This window comes from Pangasianodon hypophthalmus, chromosome 23 (genome assembly GCF_027358585.1).
Source record: "Pangasianodon hypophthalmus isolate fPanHyp1 chromosome 23, fPanHyp1.pri, whole genome shotgun sequence".
Classification (NCBI taxonomy): Eukaryota; Metazoa; Chordata; class Actinopteri; order Siluriformes; family Pangasiidae; genus Pangasianodon; species Pangasianodon hypophthalmus.
In genome coordinates this window covers 1,338,288-1,360,221 of record NC_069732.1, presented here as the reverse complement: position 1 = coordinate 1,360,221, position 21,934 = coordinate 1,338,288, and the positions used below count along the sequence as shown (strand labels likewise).

General features: G+C 40.2%; 1 protein-coding gene across 3 annotated transcripts; it reads right to left on the bottom strand.

Annotated features, from left to right (window-relative positions):
- Positions 1-1,801: 1,801 nt before the first annotated feature.
- LOC113546318 (oxysterol-binding protein-related protein 6) lies at positions 1,802-21,567 on the bottom strand. Of its 3 annotated transcripts, none has more exons than XM_026946096.3 (22): positions 21,431-21,567; positions 15,850-16,051; positions 15,610-15,741; positions 14,325-14,378; positions 14,114-14,227; positions 13,839-14,018; positions 12,254-12,389; positions 11,213-11,331; positions 10,280-10,354; positions 9,999-10,161; positions 9,701-9,834; positions 8,033-8,125; positions 7,071-7,233; positions 6,514-6,803; positions 5,550-5,687; positions 5,033-5,096; positions 4,765-4,843; positions 3,463-3,607; positions 3,219-3,366; positions 2,911-3,037; positions 2,498-2,620; positions 1,802-1,941 (listed from the first exon to the last, which is right to left on the bottom strand). In XM_026946096.3, the coding sequence occupies exons 2-22, from the start codon at positions 15,949-15,951 to the stop codon at positions 1,833-1,835; spliced, it is 2,688 nt and encodes an 895-aa protein (XP_026801897.3). In that variant the 5' UTR covers positions 15,952-16,051; positions 21,431-21,567; the 3' UTR covers positions 1,802-1,832. The 3 variants fall into 3 exon arrangements, with proteins under 3 accessions (XP_026801897.3, XP_053084676.1, XP_053084677.1); XM_053228701.1 differs by lacking the exon at positions 21,431-21,567 and adding an exon at positions 20,752-21,377; XM_053228702.1 differs by lacking the exon at positions 21,431-21,567 and adding an exon at positions 16,282-16,683.
- Between the last annotated feature and the right edge of the window lie 367 nt (positions 21,568-21,934).

The window sequence follows — 21,934 nt, the reverse complement described above, 5'->3', positions numbered from 1 at the left end:
TAAACATATACTTTAAAAGCAGTGTCAAATTAGAGCCTTGTTTAACCTGAACCTCGTGAATCTCTTCACATCATAGGGGATGTAAATGTAAATTATAGGTCTGTATTATTAATATTAGAGTCGATTTCATTTTTATTTATTTTAATTTATTTATTTTTAATTGTTTTTTCATTTATGTAATAGGATTATCAATAACACCCCTCAGGTAAAAGGGTAGTAAACTGTACTACTGAGGCGTTATCCTCAATCGAACACCTTTAGTACCTGTGGTGTGTCTCTTTCACCTGGAAACGTGCATGTAGTTTATCTTTAAAGCTAAAAAAAAAGGTCATTATTGTCCAGTTATGCACCTGAAATCTTTTTAAAGGTCACTGTATCCAGCGAGGAACAGTAAAGGTACAGTTTAGTGTGCTTTGGCTCTGAAAGTGAAGATTACACAAAATCTGGTGATCATCACCAAACCTTTAAACAAATGTAGACATTACACAGGATATGATATTAACAAGGAATCAATTTATCAAAATACATTTGATTTTAAATCAATGCTTATATAAACACCTACAGAAGTAAAGAACATTATTTTGGCAGCCATGAAAAGTTTGTATAACGAAAATAGGATGAAGGTGGTGTTCGAGCCAGTGTGCTGGAGAAATGGTACATTTGCTTCATCCTCATATTTCACACTCTTTAGTATTAATTAAAAGTTTATTTAATTAAATCTTAAATACAATTTAAAAGGTCAACAAGTTCATCTTGTCAATTCATTAGACAAGGTCATGCAACACACTACACATTAACTCAAAGATTCAATTCCTTTTTGTAGATAAACAGTAGAACAGAGGTATATTTATTAACCACTCAGAGGCCAAGGGGTGTGCTAACTTTTGCACTCTGCGTCACACTATTTGTAGACATTTCTGAGATGGTAGGGAAGTTAACAAGGTGCATGCTAAATTACGTGCATCAAAAATATAAATAAAAATTTAAAAAAGACACCAGTGACTGTTTATTTCTCCCTCATTTTTATTCAGTTCAATGTGTATAATTACAATCTACATCTACAATCAGAGACTCTTCACTAAAACACACACCACTTCTCTTTTCCTTTAGCCTTGCACAGCTGAAGCGTCAACACACACACACACACACACACACACTTCAGCTGGCAAAACACAGGACCTTAACAACAAAACACAGGTTATAACACACCTCGCTTTAACGAGACGAGGATTATTTACACAATCAGCAGTGCTGAGAAACAGGGAAAAGATCAGACGTGTTCAAATGTGCTTCATCATCATCATCATCATCATCATCATCACATGAACACACACACACACACAGTAAGGGGTCACGTGTGAGTTACAGGACTTTAGTGTTAACACCCAAAACAAAAACAACCCCAAAATAAACCCTCTGCTTTATAGTACAGGACATTTTTTAAATAAAACACCTCGGATAAAAAACTAAAATGCTTTAAAGAACATTACATTCATGTTGGAATATAAATCTTACAGTTTCTCTGTGCTGACTAATGAGGAAAGAGGAAAGAGGAGGAGGAGGAGCATCATCTAAATAAATAAATAAATCAGTAATCACTTGCTCCTCACAGGCATCGTCACCACAAACACGCGGCTCATCGTCACACCTTTCAGAATAATCACTTACTCCAGTCCTCGAAGAGTCAGCAATCTGCTTCGAATCAAATCGACTCGAATGAATCAGAATCGATTCAATGTTCCACAGGAGTCTATAAACAACGATTCATCAGGAGTGATGCATATTGCACTTTATTTTAAAAAAAAAAAGAAAAACTTCCATAACCGTCGAGTTCACCACAATTCCAGATTATCCGTGTTTGCAAATCCAGGATTCTCCCTGATCTTCCAGTACGTTCCGTTAGAGACCCAAACCTCTCGACCTGCATCGTCCACCGTTTTCCTGGAAAAAAAAAAACAAACAAAAAAAAAAAAAACATTTATTTGGAGATTTTAGAACCTCATCATATAAAGCAGTAGCTGCCACGTTAGCATTAGCTGGATTTCCTCGCTACATCACGTCATGGACAAGCTGAGCAGGAAAATAAACAACAACCCATTCACAAATGATCTGATCTTTCTGACTGACTCTTCACCACGCTGACTCCCAAGCACGAGTCAATCAGCAGGTTTACACAAGCAGGAGATCCCTCACGCTGGGTGGCGAGTAAAACACTCTAAATAAAGAACTATAATAACGAGCGCATTAACAGCAGGTGTAGAAGGATGGAGTGATCGATCCTCTAACACAGGAAGCTGTACACAGATACAGTGACGTACTGATCATACACACATCAGTGTCATCATGAGATTCAGCAGAAGATCATCGCTCTCATTCATCATGATCACATTCAAGATTTTAGCTCAAACCTGTGACAATATTTCTCTCTTTAAAACTAACATACAACTATTATTATTATTATTATTATTATTATTATTAAGACAAGCATGAGGCTCACCTGAAGAAACGAGGGATGTGTTCCTCTCCTCTCTTAGCCAGTTCTTTCCTCCGTTCCCTCTGTTTCTCCTCCACCTCGTCCTTACACTTATCTGATTCAGCCACTTTACCCTCCTCAAGAAGTCTGGAGGGAAAAAAGAGAAAATTTAGATTTATTAGGACTTCGTTTTGAGCTGCAGTGTTCCCTAATCCTTATTCCCTTCACAAATCAGTGCTATGGTGAGAACGAGAACTCCACGCCGCGACGGCGCCACGCTTCAGAACCGCTACAGCGTACTGATTCAGAACTCAGCAGTGAGACTGCGCTGCTCTGACAGCACTGAGGAAGAGGTAGAGTTTGAAAGCCAGGTTTTGCTCTGAACCCTGAGGGGACACACACACACACACACACACTGGGCTGGTGCGAGTACACACCTCTGGTCTGGGCGGAACCGTGTGTCTGTAGGCGGCAGGACATCCTTCAGTTCTGGCGTGAGCTCGTTAAGTTCTCTGGCGTAACGAGAGAACCCGTAGTACTCAAAATGATCTTCAGGCTGAGGATCTGTGGATCACAGAGGAACAGGAAACATCACAGGTTAACAGGCAGCACTGAACGCGTTAGGAAAGAAGTACGACTGCATCAGAGAGATTACAGAGTTTATGTACAGTCTGCAGCTGTAACAGCAGCCGTTACTATAGAAACGAGGAGGTGCTGTGGTGTAATAAACGGTGACGACACTCACTGGGCTTCCAGAGGCATTGTGGGTTGGGTAGCGTGTCGCAGAAGATGCCTTCGTGCCACGAGCCGCCGAAACGATGCACCACCTTCCCCGCCTGATCCAGAACCACACCCTGGACCTCGTTTTTATTTTCTCCAGCGCCGTAGCGAGACTGTGGAGAATCACGGGGAGAAAAAGTTAGCGCTAACTGACAAGTTATTATTCCCCGAGTGCGTGTGATGAGCTGTAATCAGCAGGTCACACACACCTTAACGAAGGTCATTTTGCAGGAGCAGACGTCGCTCTCCAGGTTTCGGATCACGACGTCGCCGTAGTGCTCGAGCCACCGCTGCTGACTGAACACGTTGTGGATGCAGGTCACTGCTTTATTCCACTCGTAATGATCTCCGTATCTGTAACGAGCACAGAGGAACACGCCATCAGACATGTACGCATACACACACACTATATATATATATTTACACCAACATACACATACTCTAGATTCAAGACTTTTGTCATAAGTTTTCTGATAATGAAAGTCTTAGTTTTGCACATTCTCATGGACGAATCGGCAAATTAAAGGATAAATAATAAACAAATAGTCGCGTGTTTCTGCCACCGATCTTTATATCCTTTACATCATATTTTATATTCTTCCTTTCCTACCTGTATAGAAATAAATTCTAGTTTATGTAAATTCTTTTTTTACGTCACAGACAGTCGAAAAAAAACACATTTCACCGCACGTCATACTGTGTATGGTTGCTTATGTGACCAATAAAATTTTAATTTGAATAAAATAATATTTAAAATATTCTGCAAGATGCTGTGGAGATTGGAACAAGATAAGACTAATTAATAAAAATAATAAATATAAATAAAAAATGAGTGATGGTAAAATATCTACACAGTAAACATACTCATGTCATGTTTTATGTAAATCTTGCGTACTGATACACAATGATGAAAATCTAAATACATAAACCTCTATTTAACTACTGCACTCTTACTCCTAATACACCGTATCCTTTACACACTCATCATACGTTATTCTTCCCGCTAATTAAACCATGTGTGTGTGAGAGTCTCTGGAGAGTTTATAACCCAGAAAATGTGATATTCTCGGATAACTCTGTTTTCTTTATATATAAATCAGCAGCTCTGTAGCAGAAACACTAATCAGAAAAATCCTAGCAGGAGGCACAGAGGGGACAAAAAGTTTTACCCCCAAAGCAATGTTTTTTCAGATGCAAGGAAAATATGAAAACAACAAAAATAACAGTGATGCTACTTTTTTTTTTTTTTAAAAACTTGTCATAGACTATAATCCCTTCTTCTTAGTAAAGAGATCAAAGTCCCACCCACTTGTTTTCTATTGGCTCAGTAGATGAGTGTGTGAAGTTCACCTAGATAAAGTCAGCACAAAGCGACACTAACCGCTAACAAAAGCAGACGCCTGTCTTTCATCATCTCATCGCCATAGCAACAGGGCAAAATTCGTCTAAGCTACAGCGAAACCACAGCCTGCTGGAGAACCATAGAAACAAATGAACTGCGAGTTTCTCACCTCGGCAGCGTGACGTTCACCATTCCCGTCGACACGATCTCCACCGACTTCCCCCAGAACTTATTCTTCCACCTCTGATCTACAGGAGGGAAAGAGAGAACACACTGAACAATCCGGCGTTTTTATCCACACACACACACACACACACACACACACACACACACACACACACACACACTGACATTTAGAAAATAACCATAAATCAGAAACAGTCAGCGAATAGAAATGCGTTTAGAAGTAACTAATCCATCACAAGTTCAACACTCACCTTGCCAAAAAGCGAAATTCTCCGACTCAGCGTGGCACGCAGAAACAGGAGGGTGATGACTGACCTGTAACACACACATCCATATTCATCATATCTTTAAATCCCACTATCTAATGCTGTATCTGTATTCACACTGCTTTACTGCTGATACACAAACTGCTCATGTCAGAAGTCTTTAAAGAGAAGTCACATGATCAAGGATGATCAAAGTAAAGAAACTGAGGTCATGTTCAGAAACACATCATTCACTTCATAGTGCACTAGGTAGGGAACTTTTTATATTTTATAAAATCATATCTGACAACATAATGGTGAATATCTTGATATACTCCTGATATCCCACAATGCACTGCAGTTTAAAAAAAAAGTATGAACCCATAATGCAGTCTGGAGTTTGTAGGAAGTAGGGAAGAGGGAATGGGGAGTAGGGAGCAAGGAAGTAGGGTGTAGGGAATTAGGGAAGAGAGAATACAGAGTATGGAGTAGGGAACACGGGGAATATTTCGGAGTGTACTACCTGCTCAGCGATGTAGCGGAAGCCGCGGTCCTCTCTGACGCTCTCATACGTCTCACCCAGCACTGGGTTAAAGGGCTTGTAGCGATTCCTCCACGAGGCCCAGGCGTAACCCGAGATGGAGAACACGGCCACATAAACCTGGAATAAACACACACACACACACACACACACACACAAGAAATAAAGATCGTCAAACAGCAATGCAAACAATCATAAGACCAGAGAGTGGAGATTAACTTTTTTTTCCCCTATAAACCTTCAGATGTGTGTGGCAGCTTCAGGGTCCTGGATCAGAATGTGCGTCAGCTAGTGTGAAAATTTATTCAAAAATGTTTAGAGTTTTAAGGAAATGTTTAATGAGGATGCTTCGTTTATCAGATCAGGTAAAGAATGCGTTTGAATAGCACCAGTTCCTTGAAACAAAAGATCCTTCACGCATCTAAAACCAGCTGCACAAGTGTTTATACGCACTTACACACACACACACACACACACACACACACACACACACTTCCAAACTACATCACACTTGTTAAAATAAAAACTCCTACAAAGTTTACTAAAACTTTTTAACCCTCCCTGTAACTTTAGCAACTTGAACATTATTACTAATTATCTGCTAGAGTTACAGTAATGTTTCATTACTGATATTACACATCGGTTTAAACCATGAATCCACACTTACGTCCTTAAAGTAGGGTCATAATTTCAACTGCTATGTAATATTTAATAAAGATCATACAGAAGAATGAAAAAAAATAGCGAATCATATCAAATTATATACACAACAGTGAATCATATGAAATTAAATCAAATACTGAATCAAACTGACGAATACAGAATCATATAGAATATTAAAGAATCCTGAATCACATCAGACTGGTAGTGAATCACCTACAGAATCATTATCCATAAGGGAATCACATCATCATGTTGAATCACAGTGAATCGTATAGGATCGTACCATTCTCTGGTAGGGGTCGTCGGTGCGGTTGGCGATGTCCAGCAGCTCCGAGTACTCCAGCTCCTCACTGACACGCTGCAGGAAGTTGAGCGGCTCGTTCAGAGCGACGGGCATGGAGACGCGAGACAGGTCCTTCCCGATGTTGTTGTAGAGGATGGTGAGGATGCCGATGTGGCTGTTATCAGTGCAGTGTGCGGGTAGAACCGTGCGCCGGCCCGTCTCCTTCGGCACGCTGGAGGGAACGTCCGGGGCGCTCGACACACTCGATCGGTACTTCATGCTCACCACCGCTGCACCACGACACACAGACGGAGAGAATAATAAAGAGGAAAGAACGTCAGCTGGGGTTGATGCTTACAGCAGATCTTACACTAAATCCTCATTTATCAAGAATGTGGATTTCTCCCACACTACAGTGACAGTAAGTGCATATAAAAGCACTCAAAATAAAATAAAATAAAAACAAGCAAAATCTCTCAGCATGTAAAACTAAGACCCGTCTGTGACATTACTTCCTCATTAACCCTGATTAATTAGAGCATTAATTAATGAGCTACCGTTTCCCTCCTCAGGCTCGGAGTTGCTCGTGGTGGCGTCGCTCAGTCCCGACTCGTCAGAAGCCTCGTTTTCTGATAGGCTCTCGGACACGATGACCTCGTTTGCGTCGAAATACTCGGCCATGGACTCTGCGACGGACAGCCTGCTGCGCGTCTCACAGCTCTGACGTGAAAGAGTCACAAATCCATCCACAGCGTGTAAATACACAGAGATGGGAAACGGAAAGAAAACTAGCTGCGAATATGGTTTTTAAATGAACACTTCCTCTCTGAGACTCAGTGCATTGCCAAATCTCAGATATCATGTGTTTCCAGCCTCCACTTTTTAATGAGGACGTCAAAACGCTGTATTCATCGCTGAAATCTGGATTCTGATTGGTCAGAAGGTGTTGATTAATTCTCTATAACAGCAGCTCTGACAGTAGCACAGGTTTATATTAATGTGCTCGTTCTACTGCGTTATCGTTTCTATAGCAACAGCTCATTCACAGGGACGTGTACAGCGACGCTCCACTGACAATAAAGGAGTCTAATAATGGAAGGAGTCTCCAGTGTCAGCGCTTTGTAACAGTCAGAGGTAAAGCTGAAACTTTAAGTTTGCAGACATTTTCAGGACAGAGGAGTTTACACTTCTTTTCAGTTTCGCCAACATGACAAGCTGCGGGTTTTTTTCCTTATTAATTTCAAGAGAGAGGCTGGTGAGGGGACGAGTGTTTATAGCTGCTATAATGTAAGTGACAACAGGAATGGACTTGTTTGGGAAATTTCCACAACATTAAATGTAACGATAAAAAGTGTTTATTACTTACATACTTTATTACTCATATTATAGATTTAATGCACCATGCTCAGTCTGAAGTGATCATGGACACCTGTACTATACAATAATAATAATAATAATAATAATCTATAAATAATCTATACAGTGAGCTCATTAACAGTTCTGTGAGGCGAGAACTCACCTGATCCTGTCGCACGGTGCAGAACGACTCCTCTGTGGAATCAGAGGACAGAGACACAGAGTGGACTTTCGTGAGACGCGACTGCAGCTCGAGCTGGAGAGAGAGATAGAAAAAAGAGAAAGAGTGTGACACACACATACATACATCCATTTAATGAGTCACAACACTACAATCACAAGTATTTAAAATATCTGGAACCTCGCCCACATAGAGCGCAAAACCTCATATCCGCTTTCGCTCCAGGAAGGAATCAAAATCACATCACGTTACTTTAAGAAGAAGAAGATGAAGAAGAAGGGGGAAAAAGAGACGAGTGTGTTTGACATCATCGTCTCAGCTGCATCCCAACAACAGAGCAAATCAAACTGAGATTGTGGTACAGCTAATGAAATAAACACTTACACTGAATAACAATGAATGATAAACACACAAAAAATAGGAAAATATACACAAAAATACATTCTGACTTTTAACATTTAGAAAATGCTCAGTGTGTGTTGAGGAGAAAGCACAAACACACACACACTTCAATAGCGAACGCTTTCTGGGCCGATCCTGCTGCATGCTTTACATTTTTGGCATTTAATAAAACACACACACACACACAAACAGCCCAGACCTGTTCGTTCATCTTTTTCCTCCTCTAAGCAGACAGAATTAGAGGTTTGTTTCACACACAGGTGTGACCCAAAGCCCAGAAAATGCAGGAAGTAAAGCAGGTGAATTTCCTCTAAACAATCCTCCTTCATCACGCAGCATACGGAGGAATTAATCCGTAAATCTCACTCAGGAGCGTTTACACGAGAAACGTGCCGAGTATAAGGAGGCTCCCTAATGTGAACCTCGGATTAATCAGATTCAAATCATATAATTGTGGATTTTATATACGGATTACGCCGTGAAGCCTAAACCTCTCGTTTATTAACATTACACACCAATTTGTCACGTCATATTAATGACCTGACAGGAAGACATTCCAAAACAAATCCATAAATTAAAGACAAAGACGACTAGCTGTTCAATTAGGACAAAACTAATGGCCCCCTGTAAAAGGAGGATGAGGAGATAGTGTGTGTGTGTGTGTGTGCGTGCGTGTGTATGATAGTGACGCACTGCAGTGGCTGAGCTGCATTACTGGAGGATTTAGTTCAGCTCTCGTTGCCTTTTATGGAGTTTTGTGGCCATGGATAAATGAACATGCTTGGAATTACAGCAGATTGGTGTTTATAAATATACACTCATGAAGACAGAAACTTTCCTAAATCATAATAAATAATGGCGGGAATTTTTAGCTTGGTTCAGCCATGAAAACATTCACACACAGCTTTATTAAACAGATGATAAATGAGGAAGCCTAACTGGAAATAGTGTATACATGGTGTAACATTTAAGCTAAACATCTCTAAGAACAGAAAGTAAACCCATTTTATCGTCTCGTATTAGCAGTGTGTCGCTATAGATTCACGGCTCAGGCGTCATTTTGTGAGCTTTTGTGGAGTTTTTTTGGGGGCGTGGCTAAATGTAAATATGCTGTGAATATATGCAGAGCTGGGAAATTTACGGCTGATTGGTGTTAATCAAAATGCACAAATAAATAAATAAATCAATCAGTGAAACTTTAAACGAGGTATGATGTGTGAGGTAGTAGCAGGTAGCAGGTGCACTCACCTCGGACAGTGTGGTGCACAGCGAGGCGAGCTGGTCGGAGGTGGACTGACGCAGGTCCGGCCCGGTCCACGCCTGTGTGAGACGCTCACGCTCCAACATCAGCTCCTCATGGATGGACTTCAGAGTCGTGTGGACTGATCACACACACACACACACACACACACACACACACACACACACACACACACACACACACACACACACACACACACACACACACAGAGAGAGCAGAGCAGGTTAAGTCTCTGAAAGCTCTCAGGGTTTCATGTTTAATGTGTGATGTGATTAGTGAACACACCTCTCTGAGACACGACGTAAATGTTCTCCTGGAGTTTCTTTCCCTCAGGTGACGTGCAGCCTGGAGTGGACAGCTGATTGTAAACATAATCCGGGATGGACTGAAGAGACGCACCGAGACCAGAGGACGAGGAAAGCATGCTGATGTGATTAGTGGCAGGAAGCTGCGAGAGAGAGAGAGAGAGAGAGAGAGAGAGAGAAAGAGAGAGAGAGTTATTAAAGAAAAGGTGAGTAAAGTATCGTGTGTTTAATCTGAGGACAGAAGAGAGGCGTGAGACTCACCATGCCGTGTGACATCGTGCGATTGTGTCCCCACATTTTCCCCACTTTCTTCTTCGGCTTCTCTAGAGTCAGGTTCTAACACACACACACACACACACACACACACACACACACACACACACACACACACACACACACACACACACACACACAGAGAGATATAAGAGACTAAACAAACACATTCAAGCAGAGTTTGTCTAAAGACTTCATGTCAGATTTTATTATTATATTTTTTGGGCTGCAGTTTTTTCTGATTGTCAAAAAGGGGTTAAACTTGGCATTCGGCAAAATCCAACAGACATCGTTCATGTTTCACACCTCATGTATTAATTACATTAAGAAGACTTTAGTTTCTCTTATGGAAAAAAAAAATCTGCAAAAGTAAGTGTGAATAATTTCATTACAAAAGCTCATCTGTCTTTATTTCTTTATTTGTAGTTTTCATGCAAGAGCCATTTTCTTATTGGACTTTAGTCTTTGGTGCCATAGGGTTATAGTTTTAAAAAATAAGACTATAAACAAAAAAAGTAATAAGTAAATACAACACTAAATAAGTACACAAGTTAAAAACAAATTAGTACGCAAATAAATGAGTAAGTAAAACAAATAAATAAATCAGTGAATAAGTAAATAAATAATTGATTATACAAATAAGTAAGTAAATAAATAGACAAACACGTAACAAAAGAAAACGAACACACAGTCTGACAGTCTATAAGTGCTGTTTATATTAATCCATGCTACATCGTATACGTAAAAACAAACTCATTCTACTGTAGAACAGTTATATCTACAGCGTGTGTATCAGTCTGTATGATATCTAAAGCGGTGTTTTATTTCCCCCACAGTGAGGCGTACACATGCAGTACAGATTACTGTTAAATAGAACACGCAGGACATGACGATGTAAATGTAAATTAAGCCGTGGCTCACCTGCATGCTGATCCTCTTCTCCAGGTCCTTGTTGGTGACGGGCAGACCTCCCTCCAGACAGTGCAACATCTGGATCAGACGCCCGAGTTCAGCCAGGTCCAGCTGACAGCGGGCCAGCTCTGCAGGGGTCAAAGGTCAAAAGGTCACGTTTAGTGAGAAGGCTGTGTTAATGAGCTGCTCACTCCCTCTCTCTCCCTCTCTCTCCCTCTCTCTCCCTCTCTCTCCCTCTCTCTCCCTCTCTCTCCCTCTCTCTCCCTCTCTCTCCCTCTCTCTCCCTCTCTCCCTCATGGATGTTCATACAGAGATCAGTGGAATGAAGACAGCACCAGGGGCAGATGTAAGGGACAGGGGACGGGAAATGCATGTACATGTGTTGTCTTGAAGCTTAATACATTTTTAAGGACAGAATTTTAATGACATGCGCGATGATGTGTGCGCCACGCTGAGATCACAATTTTACAATTCTCTGTGTAAAAGTTAGACATTTTAAATACAAGGGAAGTTTTCTTCAACAACCTCTGTGCACATCTCAAGTAAAATCACTTAAAAAATGAATAAAATCTTATTAAAAGCTTTCCCCCATCTCAGCCCACTATAACTACAATTAAATCTCCAAATATCTTCTTTCATTCCTTCACCCTGTGAACTACTGGGAATATTCCACAACAGGAAGTTACATCATCCAAATTTCCTGATGATCATGTGAAGAAGGAAAACATGTTCTCTCATTCTTTTTTCTTCAGTTTTTTATATTACTATGGAGTGATGAGGTCACTTTGAAAATCTACATCTATTACACTAATTAAACATATTAATTAAAAAAAAAAAAAGTGATGTTGATAATTAGAATGTCATTAAAGTAGCCGTGTCATCAGCATGGTTGCTAGTTAACCACATTTTTTGTATCTGATCATTTTGCAAAAATAATCAAAAATTAGCAGAACTTTTAAAGCTAAGAAGTTGTAAAACAGAGCCTGAGATTTGAGTGAATAGAGAAGATGAAGTGAGGTGGTTTTGGAGAGAAGAAGAAGAGGAGTAAACCTTGTTGGCACGCGTTGGCGCGCTGCGTTTGCTGAAGCCAGACGGAAACTTTACTGTTGACACGTGACGAGGCGAGAGACGGAGACCCCAGCGTGGTGGGCTGGAACACGGAGACCGAGCTCTGGTACTGAGGAGGCTGGAGAGAGAAAGAAACATCATTAAAGATCATCTATAAACACAGGAACTGTTCAACTCCGCCTGTTTTACTTCCTGCTACAGAGTTTAACTTTGGGGGCGGAGCTTGCTGTACTGAACATCACTGATTGGTTAATGGTAATCTTTACAGCACTACAGAATATCCTAATGTTTATCCTGTATATAAATATACATTTTTATATTGTTAAGAGGGAAAAAACAACACATTTAAAAACTCAGGATTAAAGGTGCAATAAACATTTTTTTTTTTTTTTGCATGGTCATTAATTTCATTAATTTCGCTTTTGCTCCAAGTAGATTTTTTTGTACTTTTTTTTTTTTATTTAAGGTGGAACATAAAGTTTGTTTAAAGCCAAATTCCACAGCAGCAACAGCAGCAAAGCTAACAGTTCATTTCTCTGACCGGCGCTTTAATAGCTTTTTGTTATGTTTTATTTTAAGTCGAGAAACAGGTCTAGACCACTTGACCTGATTATACGACTCATATGAGTTATTTTTGTTAAATCCGCCACACCAGGAATCTTCCTGCGCCGCTCCTTTAATCATTATTTAAGGTGAAGCCCAAATATTCAGTCTTAATTACGACTTGAATGACTTTTATTGTGCGTGTCATGTGCAACAGGATACAGACGACTCACCACACAGGAAGTAAACAAACAAATGATGCTATAAAAAGTTCTTCTACTATTTTCCTGCAGTAACATATCCCAATAAAAACAAAAAAAAAAACCAAGTTACATACTGCTGCTTTAAAATGTGGAATCTTTTTAACTTGCTGTAAATTAAAGAAATTTCCACTTAGAGGAAAGGTTTAGCTGGATCACAAACACAAGAGTTATTTATGGATAAAAATAATAATAATAATAAAACACAGCTCTGGAATTAGTTTAGCTGTTTATCCGGAGAAAAGAGAAATGATAAAATTATAAAATATTTTATGTAAAAAGTGTTTGTGTGAGTCTACAGAGAACAGATCTGCTAAAATTTAAAGCAAAAAAGAAAGCTTCATTTATGGTTAAATAAATAAAAGTAAATAAATAAAAAATATACATGTTTAGATATTTAATAAAAATATTTTTATAAAACAAAAAACATGAATTGTTTTAAAAGGTTATTATTAATAAACAATAACTGTAATAATACAGATACATATTTAAATAAAAACTAAATAAAATAAAGCAAACATTATGAATAAACAATTGTTGAATGAATTAGTTGATTAAGGTATCAGAGGTATCGCTTATGGATTATTTTATTTATTTGATTTTTGGCACGTCTGGCCCTCAACATGAACAGAGTGAACTGTGTTTTATTGTTAGAATTATTATATTTTCCCTTGCGTGTGTAGGATGAGGTTAGAATAATGGCGTGTAACCCGTGTTAGTAATCAGACTATAAGGTGATGTACTGTACAGTGAATTCCTCTCACCGTGTCCATCATGGATCTGTTCCTCTGAGCGAAACTGGCCATGGTGGGTAACGTGCTGCCGTTTCCTGCCGAGAGCGCCTGCAGGACGCCGTGATGGATGCTCATCGCCTCGTTCTTCTTATAAACGCGGTGCGCAGTCAGTTTGGTCATCCAGATGTAGAAGATCTCCTGACTTTTAGCCTGCCGAGAGGAAAAACAATCCCGAAACAAACACTGATTAAACACGCTTTTTCCATCTGTCTTCACGCAGACGTGGCCTGGACACGTGAACGCACCTTTATGTGAAACAGGTTATCTCCTGCGTCCAGGTCGATTCGTCTGGACTTCTTGTTGACGGACATCACGGCGAGGCTGACGTCCAGAGCGCCGTGGTGCTTCCCTCTCATCGCCTGGACGAGAAAAGAAACAAATTTAATTGTGTAACAACTTAAAGTAAAATAAGATTCCAGAGCAATTAAAATTAAAAACAGAAACAAGACGACTCACATCCTGCTGAGATTTGGCGTATCTGAGGATCCCCTTCTCCAACACAAAGTATCTCTGGATCCAAAAAATCAAACAAATCAGAACATTTAACCACAAAAACACAGAATAACTGCATCACACACACACACACACACACACACACACACGCGTAGAGCAGTGCAGAGCAGAGCTTAATGTCCAGGCCAGGTTTTATTTCCTATCTGTAATTACATTCACAAATACGGCCGAGTTTGGGTCCACATGATACAACATCTATATCGTGATAAATTATGTCGCTTTTCTGAAATATCGTGGATATAGAAATATTTTTTTATCAATTCTCTAAATAAATTTAATCCCAAGCTGACTAGAATCATTTCATATTTAAAAGAAACACAATTGTATGTAGTGTTAAACACTGCTTTATTTTTTACAAATCAAAAAATTTTTTTTTTAGGTATAAAATTTTTTTGGAAGGCATTACAGAAAAGATTGAATTTTTTTTATTTTTTTTTTTAAATAAATTAAACACTACCGTATTGCTGGCAGCACAGTACTGTGATGCATTTATTTATTTAATTTAAGCTTTATTTAACCAAGTAAATCTACTCAAACAGGCAGAAAATAAAAACACTCTTTACTGTCCGATCCAGAGTCTAAAGCCCTGTTCAGATGGGATTAGTTCTCCATGTGGAGGTGTGGAATTATTCCCAGAGGATCCCTGGGATTTTAGTCTGAATCTGTCACGTCAGTAATATTTTACTGAAAGATCTCGGTGTATTTTCTCTTCTGTAAACTGAGCAGTAGTAAGAACTCCAGGTCATATGCGTATATCCCGTCCTAACTGACGCGTTATATCCTGTAGGGAAACGATGTTTTTCACACTTTTTCTTCAGTATAAAGACGCTTCAGGAAGCGCTCGCTCTCTTCTCTTTTCTCTCATCTCCCACTGAAACTAAAGCGTTTAAAACGCAGAAGGACGGACACGTTATCCATCAGAAATCGCTCAGAATTACTACACTCATCCTCCGCCTACATGGTGCAAGAGGAAGAGTGTTAATTAACGAGGTAAAACATTCGTATAAAAGGTTATGAGAGGAGGAAGTGAGCATGTGGCACTATCGGCGCTTCCTGGGAGGTTAAAGGGTTAAAAATGAAGCATTAACAGGATGCCACCCATCGCTCGGTCAGTTACTTCAGCAAAACCAAACACACATCAAGAGCAAATAATAAAACTAATAGAGCAGGTGATGAAAACAGGAGGTTGTATTTACTTTATTCAGTTATTTCACATCATTTCTCTCACCTTGTGCCATCCCTGAAGCGGATACTTCCTCTTTTTCATCAGGAATCCTTCACAAATCCCCGGAACGCTGTTCTTATCCGGATTGGTTATAGTGGACTGGATATCGGTCATCACCTCCCAGTCTCTGGAGTTCTGCATTTTTTCAGAATAAACCCCACAGATTATAATAATGGCAGAGTGGTGCGTGCGTGTGTGTGTGTGTGTGTGTGTGTGTGTGTGTGTGAGAGCAGTGACACTGACCTGGCGAGAGGATCCGGTGCTGCTGCTGCGAGAGTGACCCGGTTTAAACGCTGAGAGCGGAGATTTATCCACCACAACATGACTACTGTTCAGATGCTCCATCTTCACTTCTACACACCGCTCCGATACTTCTACAGTCACGATTTCTTCACCGACTCCTGATGCCTTCTAGCTCATCACATCAAGTAAAAAAACAACTAAACTGCAAGAGAAAGAAAGAAAGAAAGCACAATATTAAAACAATATAAAATCATTTACAAAATATGAGATTTCAACAGCAGTTCAGCTAAGAGCTTTATTAGGCTTTAGAGAAATTTACAACATGTAATAACGTAACAGAAAAATAATGACTAGGAGTATTATTAAATATTACGAATAATTTTAGTAACAAACAAGAGTAACAAAATCTCAAGAGCAGTGAAATACGCATACCACAAACACAAAGCAACACACTGTCGTTCAGGACAGCGCTCACTGATGAGGCGATACGAGGACTAATCCCGACCCCGAGACGTCTACGACTCGAGCACAACTCGTGTATGGTCCTTAAATGAATTAAAGCGTGAGCATCAGCGCTGTAACACACCTGAGCAGGTAAACAGAGAGGCACTCAGGGTGTGTTACAGCTCCCGAACAGAACCAACACAAACACAGGACCGGATTAACTAACTCTCAGAGACAACACACACACAAGCAGTTACAATACGCTGATCTGGAATATTCTGGAAGATAAATCCTCCTCTTCCTGTGCACTTTATTTATCCTCCTGTAAACGTCTGTCAGCGTGACACTCGGATGACACGCGGGCACTCTTCTTTTGGTGGCACTTCATGCCGGAGATGCCGGAGTGCTTTAGAAATCATTTTAATCAATAGTTCAGAGCAGCTGATCAGTAAACAGTGAAACGGTGCGCCGCTCCCTCGCTGCATTATGAACGAATAACTGGAATTCTTCCTGAGTGACTGTGTTTCGTGTGGGAACCTGTTCCACAGCCCCAGTTTCACTCAGTTCACGCTCTCGGATTCACACACACACACACACACACACACACACACACACACACACACACACACACACACACACACACACGATAAATGATGTGTAAACAGCTGATCTGTGATCAGTCCAATCTGTACGTCCGTCTCCATGGCAACACGAAGCTATAACAGATACACACACACGGCCGAGGCGGGAAAGCGAACACGGCGGCCATTTTAAAAACCTCACACTATCCAATCTGCTCTCCAGGATGCTTCTCATTTTATCTTTTAAACATTTGTACTGTGGTGTTCTCAGTGTGTGTGTGTGTTTGTGTGTGTGTGTGCGCGCGTGTGTTACCCATAATGCACTAGGGCAGGGGGTCCCAACCTTTCCTATCAGCCAGTTATCTGCCTTAAATACCTTTAATTTTAAATTACATTTAAACTTTAAATTACACTTGTTGAAAACTTTTTTTTTTTTTTTTTTTAACTCCTCAATTTTTGCTGTTGTTTTAAGCTACACGCTGTTTACCTTGAAACATTCAGCTGTTTTTTTTTGTTTTTTTTGCTAGGTTTTCATGTTTTTACTGCTGTTGTGCTCGGCTGTTCCTCGTCTTGTGATTTTCTTTTAGACAACACACGGTATCTGTACGTGTTAAGAGATTTGGAGGAGATGTAAAGATGATGTTTTAGCTATGAAATATGAATTAGCTAGCTAACACTAATTTATGTTTAATTCTCATGTGCTAAGAGCTATTGCTAAGTATCATCACATGGTCTGACCCATCAGCAATTCAGTCATCTTACATGGGAGCTGATGATAAAATATTTGGATATTAATTGTTTTAATTAATTTAGTTTTTTTTAAATGTATATTATTAAAACTGAACTTCAGTCACGCTTACACAAACCACTACTAGCTAGCACCTCGTTGTGAAGTTCTGGTTTTTACTGATTGAACTTTAGCTAAAATAAATTGAGCAGAAAACTACTTTCACTTCATTTAAACACTAGAACGACTCTGACAGCTGTACAGAGTTTACTGAGGTCCACAATCTATTTTATTTACTTACTGTAAGCTAGAGAACTGTAGTGTTCTGCATGGTAATTTGTATATTTCAGCCGATTTACATTAAACAGTCGATTGTTGTCATTGTGCAAAATGAACATTATTGTAGGAAAAAGATGTTACGTACAGAAATTAACAGGAAAGAGTGTCTACATCTGAACTAAAACAGTGAACTTTTTCCCCTCAGGTTGCTAGTAGTTACTGTAAAACCCTGTATATACGTGCACTGCAGTTTCTATTGCTGCTGTCTGGACCGCAGTGGTGGAGATTCGTGAGAGATAAAGGGAACGAGTGAGAACTGATTGTCACGGCTGACTGGATCGTGGAAGGTTTTTCCCGTATACTGCACTACATTCCGTCACCACGTTATCACCACATCGCCGTGTCCTGAGTGCACGTGACAACTGGAGCAGTAAAAAAACAAAACCCTCTGAACCGCGTGATGTCTGGACCAAACAAAAGACAGACTGTGAAGCGATGAGCTGATTCATTATTGCTGTCTTTCCCCCGTGAGCTGGATCTCTGCAACAAAGTGCAATTTAAAAGCAGCCAAAAAACACCTAAATGGTTAAAACACTATATAAGATGTGATCCTTCACAGCACTGGTGACTTTTAAGGGTTAAAGTTCAAAGGTCTTTAGGTGAAGCGGATGAGGGGTGTGGTCAGAGCTCATAGCATTCATTCTAACTTTACTTCCATGAAATCTTAGAAATTTGCTCGTAAAACGATCCTGTACAGCAAACATTAGTGACTGATGTAGCGACGCCCACAAAACTCCATATATGGTATAGACAGCTGGGAGAACGAAATGAACACTCAGAGTAAAGGCTGAAAAACAGAAGTGGAAGTTATTTTGACTCACTTTGACAGCAATAATGGTAAAATTTCTTTCGGGGTATTTTACACTTCACACTGATTTATTGCACAAACACGACACTTCTTCAGAAATTGCTCACAAAAGACTGTAAACGTGTAGAATAATGATCATTCATACGTTATTTCAGTGCGGTGGTCAATGCGGTTAATTACATTTACACCACAGCGCTGCTGAGTTCTGCACTCTGATTGGTCAGACGGTGTTGATTAGTTTTCTATAACAGCAGCTCTGACAGTAGCGCAGGTTTATATTAATGCACTCGTTCTAATACACTATCGTTTCTATAGCAACAGCTCATTCACAGGGACGTGTACTGATATGACAAGGAGACATTTATGGAAGGAGTCTCCAGCGTCAGCGCTGTGTAACAGTCAGAGGTAAAGCTGTAACTTTTCAGACAGCTTCAGGACAGAGGAGTTTAGGCTTCTTTGCGGTTTCTCACTAACATTTTTTTGGTCTTATTAACTTTAAGAGAGAGAGAGAGAAAAGAGCTGACTGTTTATAGCTGCTCTAACGTAAGAGGGAACTTATTTCACTGATGTTCTACAGTATTAAATGTAACTAATGTTTATGTAACTGCACTCTGCATCACATCAGAGTGGATTATTTTCCTGTAACAGCACTCCCTGTCATGATTTATTCCTTTCTTAGTGTTACACTCATTCCTGAAAGTTGTTTGCACTTGCAGCGTATGTAAAAGTGCAGTGATTTAATAACTGATATTAATATAAATGGCTTAAACTCTCAGTACTGTGCTTTCTGTCCCACAGGTGTAGTGTTTATCCGCGTGTTACGGTGACGGATCCAAGTTCAGTCTCTGGGTCAGGATCATTATTAGGCTTGTGTTAAACATCTCAAACACGGAGATCAAGAAGCCACTTAAAACCATGACGAGGTCACTAGTCAGCATGACAAAGGGAGATTTAATCTGATATCCTGCTGTACAGTGAACTTGTTGTTCTGCAGTTTCAGTGCTCATGTACTACACAGAGGGACGCTTTAAAACATGTAAAACATGTAAACTAACCAGTTCCTCACACACACCAGCGTCACGCTGCAGAACTCGGGCCTGCTCACGGCACTCTCCTAACTGCTTTAGGGGTAAAGTGTCACACCGACACAGAGACACGGACGACATCAGGCTACACGAGACATAAAACAATGAAGGAACATGAAAAAAAGATAGAAAATGTGCTCCAGAGGAAGTGTGCCCTGAGAACCCGCAGTGATCAGACTCGTTCCGGCACTGGCGCTGGAATGTGATCAGACCACTCGCTGGTTTCATCATCGCCCAACAAAGCTTCAGCCGAGACTTCTTTACTTCATTCCTCACCATTATGACGCTGGAATAAAAATAACGCTCACTCCTCTGCTGGAATGCAACGTTACTCCCTCCTTCACAGGCCCAGAGCTAACTTCAGAAAAACAAGTGCTTAATCAGGACAGACCGCTGAAATGTCACACCGCTACTACACCAGGTGCAAAAAAAAAAAAAAACACAGTTTAAAGGGAAGAGTAGGTTTAAAGCACAAAACTGGTACTAATAAAATGCAGCATTAGTTCAGCTGATATGCTCAGGATCAATGATTCACGAGCACGAGTGATGAAAACACACACCAATACATCAGCATTACAGGCAAACAACAAGTTATTCACTAAAGGGTTAAAGAGCACACACTGTGAGAGCAATAATACACCAGCACTGTGTTATTTTATCTTCAGAAACCTCATCAGCTTTAGTCTGGAATGTTTTAGTGACTAAGAGATTGTCATGTTGCAGCAGGAAGCTCACTATTACAGGTAAGAAGAAGAAGTCCAGAGCTTCTAATCATTTCAGGGTTAAATCATGCATTTAATTATTAAAACCTAGAGTGCACACTCGTGCTTTTTAACCTTTCTCTCCACACAGCACTGAAAGCAGGCGCCATGTTTAAGGACGACAGAGCAGAAGAATAATCCAGCACTTCAGGATTACCTGCAGATCCCTGCATCAGGCAGGTGTGCTGCTGCGCATGCGCACTTCACTCCGCGCGCACGCCGCTTCACACGTTAAAGCTGGAGGATTTTCTCACCAGAGGAAAGGCAGAGATCTACAACACATCTAAATCCAGCACCTTTACTTTCCGGATAAAGTCACAGTAGAGAAAAGAGCTCTGAATAACTGTTTTGTGAAGAGATATAAATTCTCCCAGGACAGTGTGGTAGAGCAGGACAGGCAGGAGAAGAGAGCTGGAGTGAAGATAAAGCAGAGGAGGTGCAGCTCTGTGTGAAGCGCTGCAAGAAGAAAAGCAGCTCACTCGCACGTGACAGGCCAATTAGCTAATTAAACTAGCTAACCTGTGAAACACTGTATAAACCACACCACACTCCACCAGCAGAAAAACTCACCCAGGTGTTCACACACTCAGAGAAAGAACAAGAATCTAACTAAAAGTCAGTAAAACTGAGCAGTGCGGATGGTGGTGTGAGGAAACACCTCAGCTACCTCAGAGTACAGCTTTCTGCTAAATCCCTCACCTACTAGCGACATTCCATCACATACTACAGCTTTAAACACCAGGAGCTATACAAACATTCCGCAGTGAATAAGCAGCTGAAATGAACTGTGTGTGTGTGTGTGTGTGTGTGTGTGTGTGTGTGTTTCTGCTTCTTACCTGTGCAGCCAGGTGTGAGGGAGAAACTCTACTGCGCGAGACACACGCTCCTCGTGCTTTGAGCTCTCACCTGTTGCGTCAAATAAAACCACGCCCCTTTCACGCCCATGCCAAAACCAAACCGAGGTGTGTGTGTGTGTGTGTGTGTGTGTGTGTGTGTTTCACCTGCTTAACGACACGAAAACATTGTGGGTGGTTTAACACATTCTCCACATGTGATTTTTTGCAAATGATTCATGTATTTTATTTTCACAAGTGATTCTTGACACATGATTCATTTATTTTCAGATGTGATTCTTTACATATGATTCATTTTTTACATGTGATTCTTTACATATGATTCATTTTTTACATGTGATTCTTTACATATGATTCATTTATTTTCAGATGTGATTCTTTACATATGATTCATTTATTTTCAGATGTGATTCGTTGCATATGATTCATTTTTACATGTGATTCTTTACATATGATTCATTTATTTTCAGATGTGATTCTTTACAT

What these genes read in the sequence shown, in the direction of transcription:
- LOC113546318 (XM_026946096.3), bottom strand. Translation starts at nt 15,951, where the DNA reads ATGGAGCATCTGAACAGTAGTCATGTTGTGGTGGATAAATCTCCGCTC. An exon ending in GCACCGGATCCTCTCGCCAG is followed by an intron (nt 15,742 to 15,849) that starts GTCAGTGTCACT and finishes GAAAAAATGCAG; the next exon opens with AACTCCAGAGACTGGGAGGT. An exon ending in ACGACCCCTACCAGAGAATG is followed by an intron (nt 5,688 to 6,513) that starts GTACGATCCTAT and finishes TGTTTATTCCAG; the next exon opens with GTTTATGTGGCCGTGTTCTC.